Genomic DNA, 25045 nt, shown 5'->3' with positions numbered 1-25045 from the left:
AAAGTTTTCATTATAAGCTGGGGGGAGTGGGAAGCACCAATTTTTATCTCTGTCATAATTCTGCCTCGCTTCTTAAAGAAGGCACCATAAGCAACAGTGACCCTGTTAGGAAAATTCTATAGGTCCAGTTAGATAGTGTGTTAGTTATCTAATGCCGCTGTAACAGAAATACCACAAGTGGATGGCTTAAAGAGAAGTTTATTTCCTCACAGTGAAGTAGGCTAAAATTCCAAATTCAGGGTGTCAGTTCCAGGGGAAGGCTTTCTGTCTCTGTTGGCCTTCTCATCAAGGTTCCCTTGGACTAGGAGCTTCTCCATGCCGGGACCCCAGGTCCAAAGGATGCGCTCTGCTCCCAGCACTGCTTTCTTGGTGGTATGAGGTCCTCCCCTCTCTGCTTGCTTCCCTTTTCTTTTATCTCTTGTAAGATAAAAGGTGGTGGAGGCCACACTCCAGGGAAATTCCCTTTACACTGGATCATGGATGTGACCTTAGTAAGGGTGTTAAAATCCCACCCTAATTCTCTTCAACATGAAATTACAATCACAGAATGGAGGACAACCACACACTATTGGGAATCATGGCCTAACCAAGTTGACACATATTTTGGGGGGACACAATTCAATCCATGACAGATAGGGAAAACTAGTATTTCCCGATAGACTTGAAATTTTCCTTGCCACTTCAATCTCTACAAGAGTCATGATGATGAATAAAATTTAGTAAGAACAAAGGAGAGAGGGACTCTTCTTTTGCTTTGAAATTGTAGGGGGAAAGAAATGCTGGATTTGTCATCCTGGTTTTTTTCTTTAAACCTTGGGCCTTTTTTCTGCCTTTGCTTTCAGCGCTTCCACTCTTTACTGCTGGGGCTCTCCTACATCTTCAGTCTTTAAGGCTGCCTCCATTCTGATCAATCAGTTTCAGTAATCTATTCTTTTAAATAGTAAAACAGTGTCTAGTCTCCCCCCTTGGATCAGAAGGGGAGGGCATGTCCTTTCTTAATTCTGTCTCTTCATATCAGTAGTAGCTCCATCCCCAGTTGCTGTCGTTTGTCTTAGAGAAAAGTTGTTCTAAATCTCATTGCTTTGTTCTGCAACTTGAATTTCCTTTTTTCCTAGTTGAAAAAAAAAAAAAATCCCGCTTTTTTTAATGATTAAAGGTAAGATGGGGTGTGTATGTGTGTTTGAAATTTAGGCACTATTTTAATCTCACCTTTGGGTTTTTACCAGAGTGAACATTGCCTTCCATTGTGACACATGTATTTACATCTTTTTTTTTAAAGTGGATCACGGTATCTATATTTAGCAGCTTGTTTCTTTTTTTTACTTAATAATTCACACGCCCTCTCCATTATCTTCATTATCTCATTTTTCTCATTTGTTCTTATTAGATTATACTTGTTTTTGTTCTCATTAGACTATAATTGTTTAGAAACAATGAAATTTATATGGTAGAACCAGCAAATCCTCTTCCCTAAACAGATTCAGATCTGTCAGTAGCGTGTGTGAGCCCACATTCCTCAGGGGTTCTATAGAATGCACAGCCTAAAATAACTGTGCTTGGCATGTTTTGGCAGGTATCCAAACATTAAGTGTCTCTTTATAATAGAACTATGGTGTATGGCATTAGTACTAATGGTGTATGTCTTCTTTGTATTTTCTGTTTGTTTTCATGTAATAGCTTGGACAGCTTTTAGCAGCTACCTGCAAAGAACTTCCAGGCCCTAAAGAAAGTAGACGGACTGCTAAAGACCTTTGGGAAGTTGTCGTTCAGATCTGTAGTGTGTCCAGTCAGCACAAACGAGGAAATGATGGCAGAGTTAGTTTAATAAAGCAGAGAGAATCTACACTAGGTATAATGTATCGGTATGTTTCTACCAGTTTATTGTTTGAGTTTTTATTTATTATTTGTACTATTTGTACTATTTTAAGAACATCTGCCTTTATCCCTGTATGTCATAAAAATGAACAACCTTAAGAATTTTATGGTACTGATCTCTGATAGACGTGTCTGTCATGGCCACTCTTGGAAATCTTTTCTGTTTCTATGTTATTTTAGAATCATTTAATATATGATCAACTTAAATTCAAAGTGAGCAATGTCTAAGGTTGAATAGTACTGAAAACTTCACATGTGACTAAAAAATGAAATAAATTTATTAGGTTAGTTTGACAATAGAATTTCATACTCTTTTCATACATACAGAATTGGACAGTTAGGAATAATTCTTTACCTATACTTTCTGATATTAAATGTGTATACAAAAAATTTTTGTTTTTTATAGGAGTGAACTGCTTTCTTTTATTAAAAAATTACGGGTAAGTTTTATTAAATGATCTAATTATTATTGCTGATATTTAGATGACTAAAAAATACTGAGTGCTTCAAATGCTGATTAAATTATTAAACTGGTCTATTAATGTGCTTATCTTCAGTGATCATTATTAGAGGTAGGATAATGTGAATGAAGTTTATTCTGCATTTACATTGCCATGTTTTGGTAAGTAGAGAAGGTATTTTTTAAATTGTAAAGCAGTCTCCATAACAGGCTAGATGTGTGAAACCTGGCGTTATTATAAATTTGCTTGATAGAATTAATTTATTGGACATACTTATGTCTTGGACATAACCTAGATTCCATCCTTTAGATATTATTTTAAGGAATAAAAAATCAATTTTTTTTTTTTTTGGAGGGAGCTAGAAGTACTATTTGAAAAAAGACATCCTATTACTCAATTTCAAAAGTCCTATGGGGAGTTGAGTTTGAAAATAGCACCATAAGACAGACACCTAAACATGGTATTTTTGCATAAATTGTGTACTGTAACTTTTCCATGAGATTAAAAATGAAATTGATTTTTAACATGCTCTAAACTAAAACAGACACTAAATTTCACTCAAAGGAGTCAGGGTCTTTTGGAAGAGAAAATACTTGGTATCCCTGAGAATGACAGGAGAAATATTAAAATACATGTAATATTTAAGGGTTCTGTGTTTTCTTTCTCACAGGAACCATTGGTTTTGACTATCATTGTATCACTTTTTGTGAAACTTCACAATGTTCGGGTCAGTATTTCATAATTGCATTTTTTAAACTCTTTGAAAGACGTTTTTTAAATGTAACTTTTTTTTTTTTTAATATCTTTAAAGGAGGATATTGTGAATGATATTACAGCTGAACACATTTCTATTTGGCCATCCTCCATTCCCAAGTAAGAAGTATTATAGCTTACCTGTTATTAAATTATTAATATATTTAGAAACCGTCTTGACTGATATAGATAACCTTGATTTAATTTGATTAAAAGGCTACAAATCTGTTTGTATTCCACTACGAGTTTAATGTTTCTTTATTATAGTAATTATTTTCTTAAAAATTATAGATAAGGAGATAAGGCGTAACTCTTAAGAACTAAGGTTATGAGAACAGAAGACCTCTAAGTGGCCCTGATTACTTGGCAGTGGGTAGAACTGGAAAATCAAAGCTAATTAAAGTATGACTTTCTATTGGGTTTCTAGTGTCTTATCCCTTCTAATACTGATTATCAGACCTCTTCTCCCTTTAGGTAGGTAGCCTTAGGAAGTTCCTTAATTATTTTAAGAAATCTTCTCTTATTTTCATCTCCTGAGAATCACAGTAAGATGGAAAGAGCAAGTGTTCTCCTTTTTCTAGAGAAAGAAACCATTTACAGTTTTCTCTTTCCACCTGTAACAGCTTCTCATACAGTTTCCTCACAATAGTTATTTTCTTCTCTCTCCCAATCCTCTTCTTTTTTTGTACCTGAAGGGCAGATTTAGACCTTATTTCATTACTCTTAAGAAGAAAAAGCTTGTAGTAGGTCGGTAAGCAGGTGATAGAGAAAGTAATAAGAGTAAGTAATCTACTTCCATCTCAGACGTAGAGGTTGGAAGCAGCTGTGTCTCATAGAGGGATTTAGAGAGCCAAAAGTGGGTGAATGACTCTGCCCTCCACTTTGAGACTTGTAGCCCAGAGGAGGAACACCAGCCATGTTCCATGAAGCAAATATGTAAGCTCCATGGCATTCCAGGCACAGATTCTGCTAGAATATATTTTTAACTTTTATATAAAATTTAGTATATTAGATATCAATCCAAGAATCAGAGATAATTTTACCTCTTTAATTGCTTGTTCATTAGTTGTATTGTTGTTCATTTGGTGTTACTTCTTCAGCCTAACTTTAGACTCTAAACTAATGATTGAATTTTAAAGCATTTAGTTATAAATGAGCTAAAAGATTGGTTTAGAACTGAGGCGCTGGAGCCGGACTCTTAGGGTTTGAATCTCAGTGTCTCCATTTACCAGGTGTATGACCTTGAGTAAGTTACTTTCTGTGTCAGTTTCCCTGTCTGGAAAATGGGTACGATAGTAGTACCTATCTCAGAATGTGAGGATTAAATAAGTTAATACATTTTCTAAGTTACGTATTTAGAACAAGGACTGGCACATAGCAGGATTAACTAAATGTGACTAAATTTTTGACTTTTGAACAAGAGTCATTATTGACTTCAGCAGTAGTATAAGAATGGTATTGGATTAAGTATTAGTGTAAAACAGATTAATATGTAGATAATGTTCTTAGACGTGTTAGCATTTTATAAATTTCTGTAAAATATTAACCAGTTTAACTCATTTATTTGTATATACATAATTGAGTACTTGTTAATAGTACCACTGTTCTTACCCCACTGTACCGGACACAGTGGTGAGTTATGGTAAAAATGTAATCCTTGAGGACAACAGAAGTAATTTGTCCAAGTTCACCTTGTAAATGATAGAGCCATGACTTGGATCTCATGTGTGTCTGAATGTAGAGCCTGTGTTCTCTGCCACTGTGCTTTACGACTTCTTGGAGATGGGAGCTATCAGCTGTGTTTCTTGGATGCTGACCTGGCTTTTATCATCACAGTTCCATCTTCTAATTCTGTATCCCAAGACTTCCAGGTTTAACCAGGCTCAGAACATCTGGCCCCGTTCCTTACTCTTTTCTTGACTCTTTATTGCTACCTGAACACACTGAAGTGGTATACTTGCCACAATTACCCCAGACGCCACGAAGGCCAGTGAGACATTTAGTAATCTTAAGGAAGTCAGTTAACTCTTGTAAGCCACAAGGTGGATTTGAGGCCATACAGTAGCGTTAGTGTTTGAGCCCTTGTTTGTTCATTTGTTTTGTGTATGTGGCTGCTTCTAGATAACAGAACTTGAAAATAATTTGGGGAAGTTTTGAGTCTGTTTAATTTGTCATAAAAGCAGACATAAGGGTTTTATCCTACTACTTTTATGTTTTACACAATTGTAAAAGATTTAAAGATACTTTTTTTGGTGTGACCTAGTCTACCTTGTATCGCATTTTGGAAAAACAAACAAAATTCAGTTTTCCACTTTTTATGAGAAGCTAGCTTATCATACTGTATCAGACTTAGTTGTTCTGATAGTTATTATTTATTTACGACTAGTAATATTTAACATATTTATCGCCACCTAAGTTTTGGCTATGTCTTTTTGGTTTGGGTTTTTGTTTTTTTAGTAAATGCTTGTATAGAACTTGAAATTGACTTTTAATATAGAGATTAATGTTGAGTGTCTTTCCTCTAGCCTCCAGTCAGTGGACTTTGAAGCTGTGGCAATCACAGTGAAAGAGCTGGTTCGGTATACACTCAGTATAAATCCAAACAACCATTCCTGGTTAATTATTCAGGCTGACATTTATTTTGGTGAGTGAAATGTATGGTTGCTCTGTGATAATTTTTGTAGCACTTTCAAAAGTGAAAATAAATACATTGCACATTTTATTAGAATACTTTATTTTGGGAGATTATCTAATTCTTCCTAGTTAAAACTGAGATAATAAAATTATAATTGTTATATTTATGCATTTTTTTCTGTGTAGAAACTTTGGTTCAAATGACTGACTACCTTTTTTTGAATAGTATTTGTTGATCTAATAAGTTGGTAAAACATTCTTAAGGAATAAGGGTGAAGTTTTTATTCTGCAAAATTGCTATTTAAAGATTGTGAAGTCTCTCCAGGAGTCCCTGGGTGGCACAGACGGTTAAGTGCTTGGCCAAAAGGTTGGTAGCTCAAATCTACCCAGAGGTACCTTGGAAGAAAGGCCTGGCAGTCTTCTTTCAAAAGATCATACCCATTGAAAACCCTATAGAGTGCAGTTCTACTCTGGAGCACATGGGGTCACCATGAGTTGGAATCGACTCCGTGGTAATTGGTTAAAGTCTGTTCAGGCACTCTTGGTAATTATTTGTTTTTCACGTCTGGTATATATAAATATTATTTTCTGACTTGATATGAAATTTCCAATATTCGTATTACTGTACAGATCAAATAAAATATCTGACTTATGGTATCATTTCAGAGTCAAGTTTTTAGGAGTTGATTATTTGAAAAGGGAAATTTCAAAATATAAAAGTGGACTGAATATAATAATGAACCCCCATGTACCTACTCCACAGATTTAACAAGTATTTAACTAATGGCCAGTTTTGCTTTGTCTATACCCTCGTATATTATCTCCTGCTACTCACCACCCCCCGCTGTATTTTGAAGCAAATAAGAGTCTATTTTAATGCCCATTTTCACCTCAAACCTCAAAAGAATTAATCATCAATATCTTAGTATCTATATTCAGAATAGATGTGTTGGTTCTGAAACTACCTTGAGAAATTAGGGTATGTTTCTAGTTTGGTCATTTGAGAAATAAATACTTCCAAATACTAAATTCCGTACTAGTAAGTTTGATAAGAAATCTGAGCTAAATTTTTTGCAGGTCAGTTTTAGAAGGCAGAGAATCTACTGTATTGCTTCTTTAAAGTGGTTTTTTAAAAAAAGCCATTGTTTTCTCTGTGTTGTCCTGGATAGGTATAAAGTTTTATCCCTAAGTCTGTGGTTTGAGTCTGCTTTTGTCAATTTATGAAGTCAGCCTGACTCTCCACAAAAGAGGCTCTGTCTGGTTTTTCAACTGTTGTGTCTTTGTTTTCAACTTCAGCTACCAATCAGTATTCTGCAGCTCTTCACTATTACCTCCAGGCAGGAGCTGTGTGTTCTGATTTCTTTAATAAGGCCGTGCCCCCCGATGTTTATACAGACCAGGTAAGTTGTTTTTGTGGACTTTCTTTCCTCCTGCCTACCTTTAAATGTTCTTTCTGGGCCCACTTTTCTACTCACTCTGTACTCTCTCTGTGTGAACCTACTCATTTCCGTGTATGTTGTGATAACTCCCAAATTGTTTGCTTTAGGACAGCTCGCTTTCCGTATTTCCAACTGACCATAGACCATTGCTGTTTTGATTTCCTAAAGATACCTCAAACTCACCCTGTCCAAAACTGATTTTAGCATGTTACTTTACCAAGGTCCCCTCCTGACAAACTCACTTGCCCTTCTTAAAAACAAACAAAAAAATAATAGACCCAAAATACCAAACACTTTACACTCCTTTTTTAAACTGTTTGAGTTGATGAAGCCCAAATTCTGAGTGTCATACTTGGCTCTTTACTGACTCTCCCCCAACTTCCAGTCAGCTGTTAAGTCATATTGATTCTACCTCCTAAATCTTAAATTTTGTTCATTCTCTTTTGATATGCATTGCTATTACCTCTGGCCACCAGTGTCACAGTTTAACACATGGGCTTTTTCAGTACTTAAATGGCTTTTGAAATAAGGTTTTAAAATTTCTATTAACTAGTTTTTGAAAATAATCAGAATTTTATTTCTGTAGGTAATAAAACGAATGATAAAATGTTGTTCTTTGCTGAATTGCCACACACAGGTTAGTTTATAATACTGTGATATTGGTTTAATTTCATGTATGTGAGAGTTTATAATATATATAAAGCATTGGACTGGGAATTAGCTTTAACTTTTTTTTTTTAGTAGTTTATAGATATTTAACTAAAAGTATTTATGAATTAGAAAATATTGACCTATGAACCTTATAAATGGAAAAGTATTCTCAAGTATGTTTTCTTAGGTTTAAGAGCAGATATGTGCATTAATCATTAGGAAAATGAAAATCAAAACCACAGTGAAAAAACACAGTGAGATACCACTTCACACCCACTGAGATAACTATAATCACAAGAGACAATAACAAGTGCTGACAAGGATGTGGAGAAATTGGAACCCTTATACATTGCTGGTGGGAATATAAAACGTTACAGCCTTTTTGGAAAGCGGTTTGGTAGTTCCTCGAAAAGTTAAACGTAAAATTGCCATACGACCTAGCAGTTCCATTCCTAGGTATATAACCAAGAGAACTGAAAACAAATGTCCACATAAAAACTTGTACATGATTATTTATAGCAGCATTATTTATTATGAATAATACTGCCAAAAAGTGGAAACAACCCAAATGGCTGTAAAAAGGAATGATGTACTAATACATGCTAAATGTGGATGCATCTGAAAACATTATGCCAAATTAAAGAAGCCAGTCATAAAAGAGTACATATTATATGATTCCATCTATATGAAATGTCCAAAATAGACAAATTTATAGACAGAAAGTAGTTTAGTGTTTGCCTAGGGCTGGAAGGCAGAGAGGGCTTTGGATGGTGATGACTGAGGGGTATGTGATTTCTTTTGGGGGTAATGTAAACAATCTAAAATTGATGATAGTGATGGATGTACATCTTTATGAATGTACTATTAAAAAGGTGAATTTTATGTTATATGAACTATATCATTTAAAAAATGAAAGACAAAGCGCTATGACTGCCGTATCTGATTGAAATAGATCCCGTCTGTTTGGTGTTGAGTAGCACTGACAGCCTAAACTTTGCCAAAATGAGTTTCTGTACTTGTCAGCTGTGAAAGGTTTAATTACGTGTTCTCTGTGTCCTTGAATGTCATGACACTTTTGTTCGGCAGTTTTCCATCTCCTTCCCTTCAGTTTTCTGAACTGGCTTTTTGCCAGCTTCTCATTCATCTAAACAAAGCTCCAGAAATTTGTGGTTTAGGTCATCCGTGAAGAAAATACTGGGCAGAGAGACACTTGTATAAAGGTTTTTGAAATTAAAATTGGATGGAATCCACAAGTATAAGCTGACCCACTCAGCATGATCTGCAAGGCGTCTTAAATTAACTTGACTATATTCTTGATGTAAGAATAAGATTACTTTTCCAAAACCAACAGAGTCATTGTTGACACTAGTTACATAAAATCATATTTCAAGTCTTTATTTCTTTATGTAGGTGGCAATTTTATGTCAGTTCCTCAGAGAAATTGACTACAAAACAGCCTTTAAGTCGCTGCAAGAACAAAACAGGTATGAATGATTTTTAAAATAAGATGGAGTTGAAATTTTTCTGCTTAAGAAAGAGGTAGTAATTGAATTCTATTTTTCAGTCATGATGCTATGGACTCCTACTATGACTACATATGGGATGTTACCATTTTGGAATACTTGACTTGTATCCTTTCATGAAAATATGTGATGTTAAAATGGCTCATTTGTATAAACTAAATCAGTACGTAATATTGTGTATTTTTCAAATCAAAACTGAAAACCAGTTAAATGCTATCATATGTAATCATATCAGATGCATTATTCCTAACTGATTCATTTAGATCTTCATCATAAAAGAGGAGAAACAGATAAAAGACAAATTGCAGTAAGTTACCTCATGCCTTTCTTTGGTGATAGAATAATTAAGATTTGAAACAACAAAAGAGATTTTGTGTGCCTAATTTTTGCCAAAATTCTGGTTAATAGTGTTTATTTTTTTTAAAGATCCCTTTTTGGTAATATGAACTATATCTCAGTTTATTTTATTTTAAAACATTACATCATGTTATTTCTCTGCCCCAAACCTTCAGTGGTTTCCCATCTCACATAAAGTCCAAGTCCTTAAAATGACCTTCAAGGCCCCATATGATTTGGCCTCCAGCTACCCATCTGAACATACCAAGACCATTTACCACCTAAGGGCCTTTGAAATTTTCTCTGCTGGGAATATTAACTTCCCTTGGGTCTCTCCTCGAATGTCACCTTCTTATTCATCATCCTCCCCTGATCATCTTAGAGCAGTACCCCTTCTCTTTTTCCCCTCCAGTACTCTTACTCTCATTTTCCTTTTAAATTTTTTCTCAGTAACACTTACCAGCATCTGACATACTATATATTTATTTATTGTCTATTTCCCCTCAGGCAGGGACTTGGTTTTCTCACTATTGGTATGTATGTGCCCAGCACATAATAGGTGCTCAGTACTTAGTGAATGGATGTATGATTTATTTGATTTATAGGCTAAAACATAAATTGTATATTCTTTTTCACTTGCCCAACATTTGCTACATTAGTACCATCATAGATATTATCTCTTTGCTCTTTCACTCATTAACAAAAGTATATGCTGTTTATTAAGTTTTCTTTGTCTTTTAAAGCTTTAGAGTTGGACTGAATTGTATGGTCATTATTTAGGGGAAACAGAATAACAGTGTCATTTCTTTGAAAAAAAACCCACAAAGCTAGTTCCACTTATTTGGGGGTTACTCATTCTCTCATTTCCCATTTACCTGGAGCTGGAAGGCAAAACTGAAATTTTCCAAGGCCCCTTAGGCTATATATGATTTTCAAAGCCCCTTCTCCTTTGAAGTTCATATGCACCTCCTTATTAGCTCATCTCACCTCCTGGTTACTGTTCTACATGCATCAAAAGACACGTACTCAACTTACCCAACACCCTTAACTTTACAGGTCTTTGCAGCTTTGGTTCCATTGTCATCTTTACTCTGCTTCAGCCACCCACACCCATGTTGTTGTTAGGTGCCATTGAGTGGATTCCAACTCATAGTGACCCCATGTGACACAGAAGAACTGCCCCCATAGAGTTTTCTAGGCTGTAATCTTTATGGGAGCAGATGGCCAAGTCTTTCCCCTGTGAAGCTGCTGGGTGATTCGATTAGCAGCCCATTGGTTGTTTCACCACCACCCATAGCTGTGCCTTGTTGGTAACCCACTTTGTTCGATCTAGTCCCTGTCCTTCTCTTGACTTACTGGATCCTGTGCTTCTCTTGGTCATTGAAGTGTTCAGGTTCATGACCAGTTTTTTCCCAGTCTGTCACCCCCTTCCAAGCTTCTCTTCTTTCTGTACTCACCCCAAGTATAGCAAAACCAGTCTCTATGCACTTTCAGAGAAACTGATTCAGTCAGTCTGAGATGAGGCCCTGGAATCCAATTTTTGTTTCCTGGGTGGTTCTAATAACAAACCAGATTGGGGACCACTGCTGTCTATGGTTGACTGTCAGACTACTCTTTGATCAGTATCTTCAGCATCTTTGTTTTTTTGTCCTTCATTTCACCGGGAAAAATTCTAATCCTGAATCAGTAATAATTTACCCCTTTTCTTTTCCTGGACTACTGAGTCCTGTTAGAAAAAAAGTCCTATGCCATATTAACTGGTGCCATTACCAAACCACAATCTCCAGCTTTAGCTGGTCCCTCGGTTCTTAATTGTTTTACCTCCCACTAGTTAGCAGTCTGCATTTTTTTCAGGGATTATTTCAGGCTTTTCCCCCACTTAATCTCCCTATCCATTTTTTACCTTTTCTATTTTCAGTAACTTCTTTGCCTCTTGTATGCTTGAGGTAGATAAGAAAAAAGACTGACTAGCCCCTGTCCTCATGGAAATCTTGGGAATTGTGGCCTAAGAAGTGCCTGTTTAAATTCCTATTTCCTACATTTAAAATAGGCTACAACTATACTCTTCATTACGCTTTGATTTTATCCTCTTAGGGACCTTTTAATTAGTTATGCCTTCTTCTATATTGTTAATCTCTCCCATCATCTATAAACTATTTCATCCTTAATAAAAACATTTATGGTTATACCTCCAGTCTTCTCTTATCCCTTCACTGCCTAGTGTTTGAAACTTCAGTCCAGTGCAATTTGGCTTCTGCTATCACCCCTCTTAACTGCTCTCTTAAGGGTCACCAAATGCCAAAGCCAGTAGGTACTTTTTAATCCTTATCCTACTGTTTACCTCTCCTTCCTTATTAAAAACTCTATTCCTTTGGCTTCCCTAGCATAATTTTTTCTCGATTCTTTTTCCTGACTGTCCCTTCTTTTTTTTCTTATGGGTATCTCCTTCTGCCCACTTCTTAAACTTGATATTCCCAAAAGGTTAGTCCTTGGGTTTTTTTTTTTTAACCATTCTTTGTTCTCGCTGGGTAATCTCATCCACTCATGGTTTTGACTCCTACCCACATGGTGTATATTTCTCTCAAATACCTGGTTATTCCAACTTGTCTTATACTTTGGACTTTTATAGCCAGCTGTCTTTGGGATATCTTGCATGTCTGAAACAACTCTTTATTTTTTTATTTTATTGTACTTTAAGTGAAAGTTTGTAATTCAAGTTAGTATTTCATATAAAAATGTATACATACATTGTTATGTGACCCTAGTTGCTCTCCCTATCCTGTGACAGCACACTCCTCCTTTCCACACCTGATTTCCCGTGTCCATTCAACTAGCTCCTGACCTTTTTTGCCTTCTCATCTCACTTCCGGATGGGAGCTGCCCATTTAGTCTCATGTGTCTACTTGAGCTAAGATGCATGCTCTTCACAAATATCATTTTATGTCCCTTAGTCCAGTCTAATCTTTGTCTGAAGAGTTCACCTCAGGAATGGTTTTAGTTCTGGGTTGACAGAGAGTCCGGGGGCCATGCTTTCTGGAGTTCCTCCAGTCTCAGTCAGACCATTAAGTCTGGTGTTTTTAGTAGAGTTTGAGTTCTGCGCCTGCACCCCACTTTTCTCCTGCTCCATCAGGGACTCTTGTGTCCCCTCACAGGGAGGTTGTTGGTGGTAGCCAGGCACCATCTAGTTCTTCTGGTCTCAGGCTGATGTAGTCTCTGGTTTATGTGGACCTTTCTGTCTCTTGGACTAATACTTTCCTTGTGTCTTTGGTGTTCTTCATTCTCCTTTACTCCGGGTGGGTTGCGACCAATTGATGTATCTTAGATGGCCACTCTTCAGCTTTTAAGACCCCAGACGCCACTCACCAAAGTAGGATGCAGAACATTTTCTTAATAAACTTTGTTATGCCAGTTGACCTAGATGTCCCCTGAAAGCATGGTCCTCAGAACCCCGCCCCTGCTACTGTGTCCCTCGAAGTGTTTGGTTGTATTCAGGAAACTTCTTAGCTTTGGTTTAGTCCAGTTGTGCTGACTTCCCTTGTAGTGTGGGCTGTCCTTCCCTTCACTTAATTCTTGTCTACTCTCTAGTTAGTGAGTACCCGTCCCTGCCTCTCCACCCTTGTAACCTTCAATGTTTTCTTCTGTGTTTAAACCTTTTCTTGAGTTCTTACAATAGTGGTCTTATACAATATTTGTCCTTTTGCGACTGACTAAATTCACTCAACATAATGCCTCCTGGATTCCTCCATGTTGTTTCACGGATTCATCGTTGTTTATCATTGCGTAGTATTCCATTGCGTGAATATACCGTGATTTGTTTATCCATTCATCCATTGATGGGCACCTAGGTTGTTTCCATCTTTTTGCTATTGTGAACAGTGCTGCAACGAACATGAGTGTGCATATATCTATTCGTGTGACGGCTCTTATTTCTCTAGGATATATTCCAAGGAGCGAGATTGCTGGATTGTATGGTACTTCTATTTCTAGCTTTTTAAGGAAACGCCAAATCAGTTTCCAAAGTGGTTGTACCATTTTACATTCCCACCAACAGTGTATAAGTGTTCCAGTCTCTCCACAACCTCTCCACCATTTATTGTGTTTTCTGGATTAATGCTAGCCTCGCTGGCGTGAGATGGTATCTCATTGCAGTTTTGATTTGCATTTCTCTAATGGCTAATGATCGTGAGCATTACCTTATATGTTTGTTAGCCACCTGAATGTCTTCTTGCCTGTTCGTATCCTTTGCCCATTTTTTAATTGGATTATTTCTTTCAGTTGTTGAGGTTTTGCAGTATCTTGTAGATTTGAGATTAGATGCTGATCAGATTTGTCATAGCCAAAATTTTTTTTCCCAGTCTGTAGGTTGTCTTTTTAGTCTTTTGGTGAGCAAGTGTTTGATTATTAGGAGCTCCCAGTTATACAGTGAAACAACTCTTTTAAGTTACACTCGACTACCAGCCTTTACCACAGGCATTCTTTCATACTGAATGGCATCATCCAGCAAATCTTCCCTCTCTCTAACTTCCTGTCTGTAACTGATGATCATTTCTGATTAGTCTTTTCTCCCTTCTAGCCACATATCAGAAAGTCTTTGCTGTTTAAAGATGTTCTAATTGGTTTTTTAAAATCATCTAAAGGTAGATTCTAAGTTCTTCAAAGTATGCCCTCACTGAACACTCTAGATTTTTAGTAGGTTGAGATATTGCTTTCTAATCATGAAAAAGGTGAGCACTGTATGCTATTACAGTGCTGAGCAACCGGATATTTTTGCACATTAAAAAGTGAAGCCCTGAAACAGAATTGTGATTTTTCAAAATATTTTATAGAAGTCTTAAGCATTTGACTCCAGTTTAACTGTGGAAATGTATCATTTGTCAAATTACCATATAGAGTTTGTTTACTGGTATTCAGTTGATTAAACTTATTATGAACTTACTTAATGTAATAAAATGTCACTGAAGATAATTCCATAAATGCTTCAGTAATTGGTCTTCTCCTAAGAATGGCTCTAGTCAGTCTTCGTTAATTTTTTTGCGCTTCTTGGGTTTTACAATTAGAGTTTCAATTAATCATTAAACTATCACTGTTAGCATATAGATAATTTTATATTACGTGTACTAGCAAGACTTATTTTTACCAGACTGCTAATACCATCACTTTTCTATTTTGAAAGATCAAAGCCATTGGCCAGACAGAATTGAATGCAAGCAATCCAGAAGAAGTGTTACAGCTGGCAGCACAGAGAAGAAAAAAAAAGTTTCTCCAAGCAATGGCAAAACTTTACTTTTAAGCAGTTAGTTAAAATTTTTAAGCAGTTAGTTAAAATTTTTAAACTTTTATTTTTTAAACAATGGCCTAAAAAAAAACAGTATTAAAAGATTAAGTTTATATAATACATATGTACACATTTAGTGGTGTTTTCTTTTCAGACAAAATACTGAAACCAATATTAGTTTAAAAAAAAAAAAAAACTATACAGAAGACTTCATACCATAACAATAGCTTAAATTTATAATTTCTCCAAAAGAAGAAACGATTCACATGTCTGGTAACAGAATAAACTAGTATAATTTTTTTCTAATTCCACTTTTGAGGCTGAAATTCATAAAAAACAAACCTGATTTAAGATATTTATGGAGAAATAGCTAGTCTATATACAGCAAGTTCTTGTGTCAAGGTTTTTTTTTTGTTTTTTTTTTAAAGTAATAAATAGATTTCTAGGAGTCAGTATACATTTAATACTCTTCTGCCTTAAGAAAATAGAAGTTTAGGTCGAGTGTTAAGCTTTTATCACTTTGACACTGTCCTTATATCATAATGTAGATTTTTAAAAGGGCCTTAACAATTTTAGGAATATAAATAAAGCTGTAGTCACACTAAATTAAAAATCCTTAGGGACATCTTAGAGTAATAAAGTGACTTTTTCGTATAAATAGTTTTAAAAGGTATTTGTTTTTCACCCAAACTGTGGTATACAAAAAGGTTATCAAACAGCAACCTATCTATCTGTCAGAGCCCCAAGTAGGAGTCAAAACATTTATCTTGTTTATAATTTCTTTGGTACTCCCACTGTTTAGAGCAGTTTAAACACCATGTTCTTTTAAGCCTCATTGCTAAAAAAATACACTATGGCAAGCCAAAAAAACTAGTTAAAAACAGATTAAAGTTTATCATTTGTAAAACTTCAAGTTTTATAACAGCTTGCTACAGCAGCTGTAGATAAATTAGTTACCTTATTACATAACTAAACCTTTGTAAACAAGTTTAAATTTTAAGAACCAAATTGCACTAGTCAGAGTGCATGAATTTTGAGAATCTAAAAGCTAGATTCAAAGTACTATATTCACCTAATGTACCCTTTAAGGTAGCACTTACCTAGTCCAAAACTCCAATAATAAAATTCCTAGTTTATCAAGATAACAAACATAGTAACACTGGATCCAAGAAAAATGTTGCTATGGCATAAATTGCAGCTGGCTTCTATCCAGTCACCATGGGAATGAAGTCATCTTTGTAAACAAGTCCTGCTGTTTCTTTAACGGCTAACATAGGAATTAAATAAATTTCCCCCTTAGTACCAATTTTAAGTGGCCTTTTAACCAAAGAACGGCAGTGTAACTTCTGAATTGGCTAGGACAATCACAGCATATTTTGGTGTAAAACTTTAGTAGTTGATTTCTGTGAAATTCTACCATATACTCAGTCAGTTTCAACTTTTCTGCTTAGTAACTTTAGTGTTTTCCTGGTTTTTCGGTGCTCTTCGGTGGTGTCATGATGCCTCCATTGCACACTGGTGACAACTGTCCCCCTTTTCTGAAGGTGTTTATATAATTTACTTCATCCTACACATGTGAAGAAATCATGCAGAGTTTAAGAGCTAAGATAAAGCACTGATATAGTAAAACAAAGTCAAACCAGATATCTGGGTATTTACTTGAGAGTATTCAGCCCTAACACAATGTTCTCTGTTTGTGTAACTGAATAGTCGTATTCTCAAGGTTCAACAGTTTCAACTGCCTGTCTAACTATATATATTTTTTTACTCTTACCTGGACTACTGGCATTGATTTTGAGACAATTCACAAGTCTTGCTTTGACTTCTACGTTATTTTATTAACTTTTCTATGTGAAATCAGTATGGATTTCACAGAACTTTCTATCTCCTTGCCATCTTATATAACTGCCTGAAGTATTATTCCATAGTAGCGTTACTGTCAGTTTCTATGACTTACTAAATACTAAGAAGAAAAAAAAAACCCACAAAAAACGTACCAGCATAACTAGATAATTTGAATGTGTCTGAATATTGTGTCTGTCTTCCACAGGAATCTTCTTAAAAGCCTTCAGCTTCACTGGACTAGTACCTTTTATTACATTGACAAAAGGCACCATCCAGTCTACACATTCAGAAATGTCATCCCATTCCAAACCTAGATAGAGAAAAATCAGAAAAAATGTGAAGGTTACATCTGAAACTAACTTACGACTAATATACTGCTTCTAAATTTTAAGATAGTTATTTTAAAACTCATTTTTAAAAGACACCAAAATCAAAAAGTTTAGTAAATCAGAACAAATTATCACTCTCAAACTGTTTATGGTGACTATTTTGAAGGGGAAGGGGACTTCAGAGTTTAACTAGTACTTTCTACATATGAAGTTGTCAACCCCAAAGAACTCTTAGAGTAAAGCAGTGAAATCATGTCGATTCACTTCAAATGTCTAAGTTCCATTTGACCTTATTTTTTGTTTGTAGATATAAACTGAAGATTAGAAAGTACTTCTAATAGAAAGGAAGGTAATCACCAAGCCACTAAAGTGTTTCTGCTAAAGTTTTAAATTCATACTTAACAGAATGCTAAAGTTCACAGATTGACAGTCCCTTTAAAAGTTGTGAACAAGTGAGACAATAACAGAATATAGAGTTTTACCTGAGGCTTTCTTAACCACTTCAGTAGAGGTAAAATGGCACAAGGCAGCAGCAGCCAATATTCTGTACTGGAACTCTAATGAATCGATGGCTAGAATACACAGATCTAAAAGCTAACAAAGGAAAAAGCAAAATTACAAGTGATTTAGAAGGAGAAGGATGAGTACTACACAGTCCTACTAAACATCAGTAAACTAATATTTTAGAATGCTTATGTTGACCTTATGCCAGGAACTGCTAAAGCTCTAGAGATCCAAAGATAAATAACCCACCACCCTGAAGGCACTCAAGTCTTGGGATTGTGGGTCAGGGAATGAACAGACAAGTAAAAGAGTGTTACGGCGCGGGGTGATGTGTACTAGTAGGAAGGGCATCTAATCCCCATTGTGGAAGACAGCGAAGGCTTCTGATGTCAAACGATGAAGCAGCTGGGAAGATTGGGAGGTAGAAAATATTCTGGGTATGGGAAACAGCATTTGCAAAGGTAAGTGAGAAAGCATTACTTTTCCTTGGAACTGAAGTAGCAGTAACTAAGGTAAAAAATATGAAATAAGTATATTTTCTTCATTCCTTACTACTAATAATTTAAAAAAAAACCCCTGCTGGAGAGAGGCATGTGGCCTAGACTAGACCATAAAGGGCCGTCAATATTAAGAACTCAGAACTTTATAGGCTAATTGAATCTACTGGAGGATTTTAAAGAAAGATCCCGCAGACTGCAGCAAAGCAGACAGACTAGAAGGGAACGTGTTTATAAGCAGGGAGATTAGTTAAGAATCAATGTAATCCAGGTAATGAGAGCTGAACAAGTAGCAGGGGATGGAGTAAAAGGGCTAAATTTCAGAGTCTGAGGTGATACCTTTATTCCAGCGGAATAAAACTAGTATGTTTTCCCCATTGGTCCACAAGGTTGTAGAAACAGGAGTAAAAGAATTAGAAGTGAAAATATATGCTCTAGAAATGGTTTCCACATTGTTTAACAAAGGTTTTCCCTCTATCAAATGCCTGTGACAATCTGGGATACTGGGAATTCTGACAGAAGATTTAGTACGTCTTCATTAGAAAGTTTTACAAATGAACCAATTCCAATATATTTAATGGCTATTCAATTTTAGAGTTCATAATGTGCTGACTAGATTTAAAACACAAATTTTAACCTAGGTTACTTAATACCCCAAAGTACCACATTCCTTAAATTCCATATGCAAGATTTTCACAGCCTACACAGAATGTAGATTTTCTTCACTTTCATGTATGGCAGCCTAAAGACACATCTTATGAGTAGGCAAGAAAGAATGGATCCCCTCTAGTTAGTCACTTTGTTAGAAAGTTTGTTATATTCTGGCCTAGAAAAGTTTAATATGAACTTAAGTTTAAAAAAAAATCCTGTAACAAAATTGATTTTAACATATAACTTAAATAGGTACCCTGTGTACTCCAATACAAAGAATAAGATAATCATACAGAAGAACTTTGTGCCATTATAAAGTCCTGGTGGTGTAGTGGTTAAGAGCTTGGCTGCTAACCAAAAGGTCAGAAGTTCGAATCTACCACCTGCTCCTTGGAAACTCTATGGGGCAGTTCTACTCTGTCCTATAGGGTGACTATGGGTCGGGATCAACTGCTTGGCAGCACGTTTGGTTTTTTGTTTTTTTTTAAAACATAAAGCTTAAAGACAACTGGTTGCAAATTCCCATCCCTCATTTTGTATCAAAAAAGAGGCATTTAACTCTCTAGTTTGGACTCCTAAAGAATGGAAAGTACTTATAAAAGTTTAAAGACTTTGTTTTCTAGAACTATTAAGCAACATAAACATTGGGAACAGAATTTTATGCATCAAGTTTTGTTCTAGTTAATTAAGGAGTGAATTGAGTTCAATATGCCTTGTTGTTTTGTTGTATAGCTTATATGTATATACATATAGACTATATACACTAAACAAATCCTGTAATTAACAATGATATTAGCATATATTCAATAAAAACGTCAATACCTGAGCTACTTGGATGAACTTTTCCTGAGAATACTGAGGTAGAAGAACTTTAGGAGCATCTTTAAGAGCATCAACTTGGAGAAAGAGATTTAGCCAGGAGATGATTGTTACAGGACAAAGTTCCCATTTTAAAGCCTGTTAATGAAATTATTAATGCTTGTTAATAAATGTAAGTGCATATACCACATTTTATAGCTAATTTCTTAAAACAGTCATTTAAGAAAATTACTCTGCTTTAAGCTTGCTTCTACTGAGGAGTTCTGTTACTGACCTCTTTCATTTTTATTAAAAATATTTACGGACATCTTACAGTCTAAAGCTGCTTGTGTTTTTATTGATACTGTTTTTGATAAAAACCACTTTATTATTCCCTAATTATCTTTTTATTTACAAAGTTCACTGAACCTATTTGTTCCTGCTTTTCCAGTTCCTTGCAGCCCCTGCTCTCCGATATCTGTTCACTACTTATTGAAACTGCCCTTTTAATTGTATGCATTGACTTTTTCACAGCGAATTCCATTCATATCTTCTAAGAGCTGACTCTGCTTTTTCCTTCTTACAGTGATCTGTATTGGCTTCTGGTCAAAATATAAAACTTTAAAAAAAAAAACACACACCCTACTTAGGATATTTTTTCCTCCAGCAAGCCCTGGGACCTCACTATTTACAAGAAGCCTAAAACAGGAAGAAATAGAGTCTTAATGCTTGTAGGACCGCCCATACAATTCCATCTTCCCTTTACATCTTCCTTAGTGTAGTCACCTATACTTTAGTACTCAGCTATACTTTAAGTCTAAATCTGGATAAGCTGCATCTGGATAACGTTTTTATTAAAACTCATCAAATGCCAACTCATTCTAACAGAGCTATCAATCAGAACGTTTGCAATGAACTGGAGATTTCTGTAAATGAAGTAGTGTATCAATTATGTTTTCTTTATGTCCTATTTATAAATCCATGATGTCCAAATTACATACCTTTAAGTAGCTAACATTTACCTTGTTAATGTCTAATTGAAGGCCTGATTAAACACCTTTATGCTTCTCTCCTCCACCCTTCTATTAATAGCCCTTTCTCTGCATATAGAAAGAACAATAAAGTGAAATAATTCTAATTCTGTCTGCTGAAAGAGGAAAATCAGAGCTAAGATTTGAGAATAATTTTGGACTTCATATATATATGTATATATATATATACACACGTGCTGAATACCTACATGTACTGAAAGTGGTTGTCCTTAATCACTTCAGTTAGGAAAATAATATATCCTCAGTATAAGAAACTTGAAAGATATAAAAAGGTAGAGTTTAGAGGATAAAAGTCATATGTAAATCCCCCCTCTTAGCCATAACCCATAACCATTGTCAATAATTCGATGCATTAATTTCTTAGACCTGGATCCTAATAGTAAAACCTTAGTTTTGATTATTTACATTGTAGTCTTTGAAATTCAGCAATAACTACTGTGTTACTAAGTTGCAACTGGAAATAATAAAGACAAAGTTATTACCTTTAATATAAGGAGTTCCATCTTTAAGATATCCTCTTCACTGCAAGCACCATCAGTGACATAAGCAAACTCGTGGAGCTTAGGAGCGTAGATTTCCTTTAAGATGGATTTTTTTTATTAAGCACAATTGAGGTTGCAATTGAAACAGAATTACCTACTAACCACATAGAGGCTTCATTTTCTTAAGGACAGCTTCACAGAGTGATTATAAATCTTAGCGACTATCCAAAATAATTCTATAGGCAGAAACAACCTTATATTTAAAGATATTTTTCATATCTAGGTATCGAAATAAGCTACTATATTGATTATAATGACTTAGTTTGATAGAATTGACCTTGAATCGTAGCTAATAAATGACTAGAGTCTTAACCTGTCGCTTCAGTTAAGAAAAAAGTAAAAGCCAAACAAGTTTGGTCTGGCCAAAACAAGCCACTCAGCAAATAAAGTCTAGAAGCTAAACACATATCTTTTACTCTGGTACGAAAGTATGGTTAATCAAAAAATACTTTGTGCAGTTTGGCTGACAAGAGGTCTATTCTGACAGTCCAGAGAACAACTAAAAGAAAAAGCCTGAGAACAGGCTAAAGATTAGAATTTCAACCTAGAAAGATACCTGAAACACTATGATTTCAGGTAGAGAGACTGAATACGAACTTATTCACTAAATTTGGCAGAATTTTTGGATAGTCCTTAAAGCTCAGAAGAGACACATATAGAAGAAAAAGAAAAATACACTTAAGGAAATTGATACGTGATTACAATTCCTCTATCCTCAAAACAATACAGGCTGCAAAAATTTTAGATAAAAGAGTGTTGATGATTGTATTGTTTAAGAAAAGTAGATTTTTTTAGTCTTTTGAGACTGTGTTAAAATCTCAGGAAAGGAGGTGTGTTCTATCATGGTACCACCATCAGATACAGAAATATCAGGCTGGATAGACCACTACTGTAAACCAATACAGCATTTGTTTCATTTGATTGGTCCTTTAGTTTTCAAAGTATTCTATCAAATCCAAGTGTCATAATTATGTATACAGAGACAGCTTCTTTATGTTTGGCAGAATGAGCCATAGAACAGATAGTAAGTCCAGAATCTAAACCAAAGATTTATACATAGGTTCAGAGTATCATGATAGTCTAGGAACTATGATAAACTATTCTCTTCTCATGATAACACTGAAAAAAACTATTAAGGAAAAAAATCACTCAGCTTTCCAAAGGAGTTAATATCAAAAATAGTATTCTCTGGGATTAACATGTTAATTAAAAAATCCAAAAGTCTGGAAGAAATATATCTATGGATAACCTTTGAGAACTTACCTCAAGTTTGGAAGCAATGAATAAAGAAGTAATTCCAATGAGCTGAAGCATATTTTTATTTACATCCTTTTGTGTCAACATAAATCTATCAAAAAAGTCTTGTGCAAGATAAAATGTTTCCCTGTGAAGTGTGTATACTTCACATACCTAGAGAAGAATCCAAACATTTAAATATTCTAAAATTTCTCCAGATCAGAACATCATCTCTTAGCATACCACACTTTAGAATAGTCAAACTTTGTTTTTTTAGGGTACCAAAGCTAAGACAGGAAAAAAATACATTAACCTGTGCTAATAAACCAGTGGTGCAATGGTTAAAGCGCTCGGCTGCTAACCAAAAGGTTGGCGGTTCACCCCACTACCCACTCTGAGGGATAAAGATGTGGCAGTCTGCTTCCATAAAGATTACAGCCTTGGAAACCCCACGGGGGCAGTTCTACTCTGCCCCATAGGGTCGCTATGTGTTGGAATCAATGGCAATGGGTTTTTTTAATTAATGAGTTGCTGTCAATTCTGACTCATGGTTATCCCATGTGTGTTAGAGAACTGTGCTCCACTGAGTTTTTAATGGCTGATTTTTCAGAAGTAGATCATCAGGACTTTCTTCCAGGGCACCTCTGAGTGAACCCAAACCTCCCAACATTTCAGTTACTGGCAGAGCACATTAATCATTTGCCCCACCAATAAGATACAAATCTATTACCATTCTAATGTAGTGTTATTAGTTTTATTGTTTTTTTTCACATTAGACTTAGTATATTGATTCCTAGATACATTTATACTTTTTCCTGACTGTGAATGAGAAATTATATTTCCTGTTTATTGCCGATACGTGGGTAAATTTTCATGTTTAGTTTATATTCTTATTCTGTAGTTCCAGCTGATTCTCTTCATCATTCTAGGTAGACATTTAACTTCAGAATGCCAGCTGTGTTCCTTTCAATGTTTTTACTTCATTTATTTTTCATGTTTTACTACATTGGCTAAGAACTATAGAAGAATACTAGATGAGTAAGTTGGTGATAGACAGAATCTTTATCTTATTCTTTCTGACTTCAATGGGAATTTGTCTAATGTTTCACTATTGTTATTAATAAATAGTAGCTATCACACATTTACTATAAGGGAAAAATTACCGAAAACTTTTAATTCTCACAATAACTATGAAATAGGTACCATTATCATTCCCATTTTAGAGATGAGGAAACAGAAGTATAGAGATAAATGCAGTTTCCAATAAACACTGTGTTAAGGAAGTCTCATATTACTAGCTTAGTACATATTTTAAAATGAGTGAGTATGAATTTCAAAAAAATGTCTTTTGCATCTATTGAGATCTTACGATTTTTCTCCTTTAAACTATTCAGGTACTAAATTATTAGATTTTCAAATGTTGAACAATCTTTGCATTCCAAGACTAAAATAATATATCAAAAGTTTAGCATTCTGCTGAATTTATTATATTCTGTGTGGTTTTGCACAGTCATATATTTGTGGAAAAACAGAATAAATTGGATAGACAGCAAATGGATAAAAATCAACAAAGCATATAAAGGAAATAATATACCTATACTTCAGCTGCTTCTATGATCATTAGACACTAATAAAAACCCAACTATCTTTTTGTACCCACATGACTGAAATAACAATCATCCCTTCTACTCAGAATAAGGAGCAAACGACCTGACTCAAAAGGACATTTTATAATCTGAAAACTTTCCGATAGCTTCTGAGATCAACACTAAAAAGCTTAGTTTTCCTCTTTAGGATGTGTCACACGTATCTGTCTTAGACTACAGAGCAAATATTTAAGGGTTGGAGGAAAATCAGTTTATCATTAATACAAATAATCATTTCATCAATCATCTTAGAGTCTTCTAAATTATCCAGAGAAAAGGAATGGGCCTGAACAAGAGAGAAAATTCTGGTGCAGATCTGTAAGGACTTCAGGATCACTATTATTCCTTTAAATTAACAGTAAAGTACATTTCTGAAAAGAATAGAGGTATATAATAAAGGGAGGCTACATGGAGCCTAGAGGTCTTACAGACTTCTGGATATTCAAAGCCTCCTATAGTTTAGGACATAGAAATTGGGATTCCAAACCCTAATTTGATTTTGGTGATGCATAAAGGACTTCTGAGGGCCCTGAAGCCTACTCCTGGTTCTTCCTTTTGCATAGAAATCAAAACCCTGTCAACTATATGTTCTGTACATCTTGAGTATCCTTGGTAACTAGAACAAGTGCCTGGTACACAGCAATATCCGCTGATACCAGGAATTCTGACTTGGGTTTGGGTTGTATGGGATATAATGGCTATGTCCTTATGATTTTCGTCTTATAAAGCAGACATTTTCTGCTTTGGTACCATCAACAATAGGAAGAACCCCCAAAAAGATGGCCGCAGGCAATGGATAACATACCCAAACTGAGGACACACGGAAAGCACTTTTACATCTCAGTATTTTCCCATCATACAGAGACAAGTGTAATTTTTATTGCTGGAACATACCTCTAAAATCCAGTCTAGAAGTATTGACCTCATCTGTGGTTCCAAGTCAGAATGGAGAACTTCAAAATGCTTGTCATGAACATATCTGGTCTCTTTTTTCAACA

The 25045-nt window shown here is 35.2% G+C and overlaps 2 protein-coding genes across 3 annotated transcripts in view; one reads left to right on the top strand and one right to left on the bottom strand.

The window, feature by feature from the left end:
* Nucleotides 1–15254, top strand: part of INTS8 (integrator complex subunit 8) — a 75120-nt gene extending 59866 nt beyond the window's left edge. The window contains exons 17-27 of one of the 2 annotated variants that reach the window (XM_004370763.2): nt 1678–1862; nt 2282–2315; nt 3007–3063; nt 3148–3209; nt 5615–5733; nt 7020–7123; nt 7749–7799; nt 9224–9297; nt 9378–9442; nt 9600–9643; nt 14846–15254. In XM_004370763.2, the coding sequence (XP_004370820.1) occupies nt 1678–1862; nt 2282–2315; nt 3007–3063; nt 3148–3209; nt 5615–5733; nt 7020–7123; nt 7749–7799; nt 9224–9297; nt 9378–9442; nt 9600–9643; nt 14846–14962 (912 nt within the window). In that variant the 3' untranslated portion in view covers nt 14963–15254. Of the gene's footprint in view, nt 1–1677; nt 1863–2281; nt 2316–3006; nt 3064–3147; nt 3210–5614; nt 5734–7019; nt 7124–7748; nt 7800–9223; nt 9298–9377; nt 9500–9599; nt 9644–14845 lie in introns of both variants that reach the window. The other variant, XM_023726064.1, reaches the window with a different exon arrangement.
* A 151-nt stretch (nt 15255–15405) lies between these two features.
* CCNE2 (cyclin E2) overlaps nt 15406–25045 on the bottom strand; it is a 12418-nt gene continuing 2778 nt past the window's right edge. The window contains exons 6-12 of the mRNA XM_004370762.2: nt 24942–25031; nt 22429–22575; nt 21106–21201; nt 19596–19730; nt 17604–17715; nt 16945–17102; nt 15406–16514 (exon numbers count right to left, since the gene is read on the bottom strand). Coding sequence (XP_004370819.1) covers nt 16404–16514; nt 16945–17102; nt 17604–17715; nt 19596–19730; nt 21106–21201; nt 22429–22575; nt 24942–25031 — 849 coding nt within the window. The 3' untranslated portion in view covers nt 15406–16403. The remainder of the gene's footprint in view (nt 16515–16944; nt 17103–17603; nt 17716–19595; nt 19731–21105; nt 21202–22428; nt 22576–24941; nt 25032–25045) is intronic.

This window comes from Trichechus manatus, unplaced genomic scaffold (assembly GCF_000243295.1).
Source record: "Trichechus manatus latirostris isolate Lorelei unplaced genomic scaffold, TriManLat1.0 scaffold00009, whole genome shotgun sequence".
Taxonomy (NCBI): domain Eukaryota; kingdom Metazoa; phylum Chordata; class Mammalia; order Sirenia; family Trichechidae; genus Trichechus; species Trichechus manatus.
Note: the sequence above shows the minus strand (reverse complement) of the source record. Positions and strands in the feature narration are given on the sequence as shown.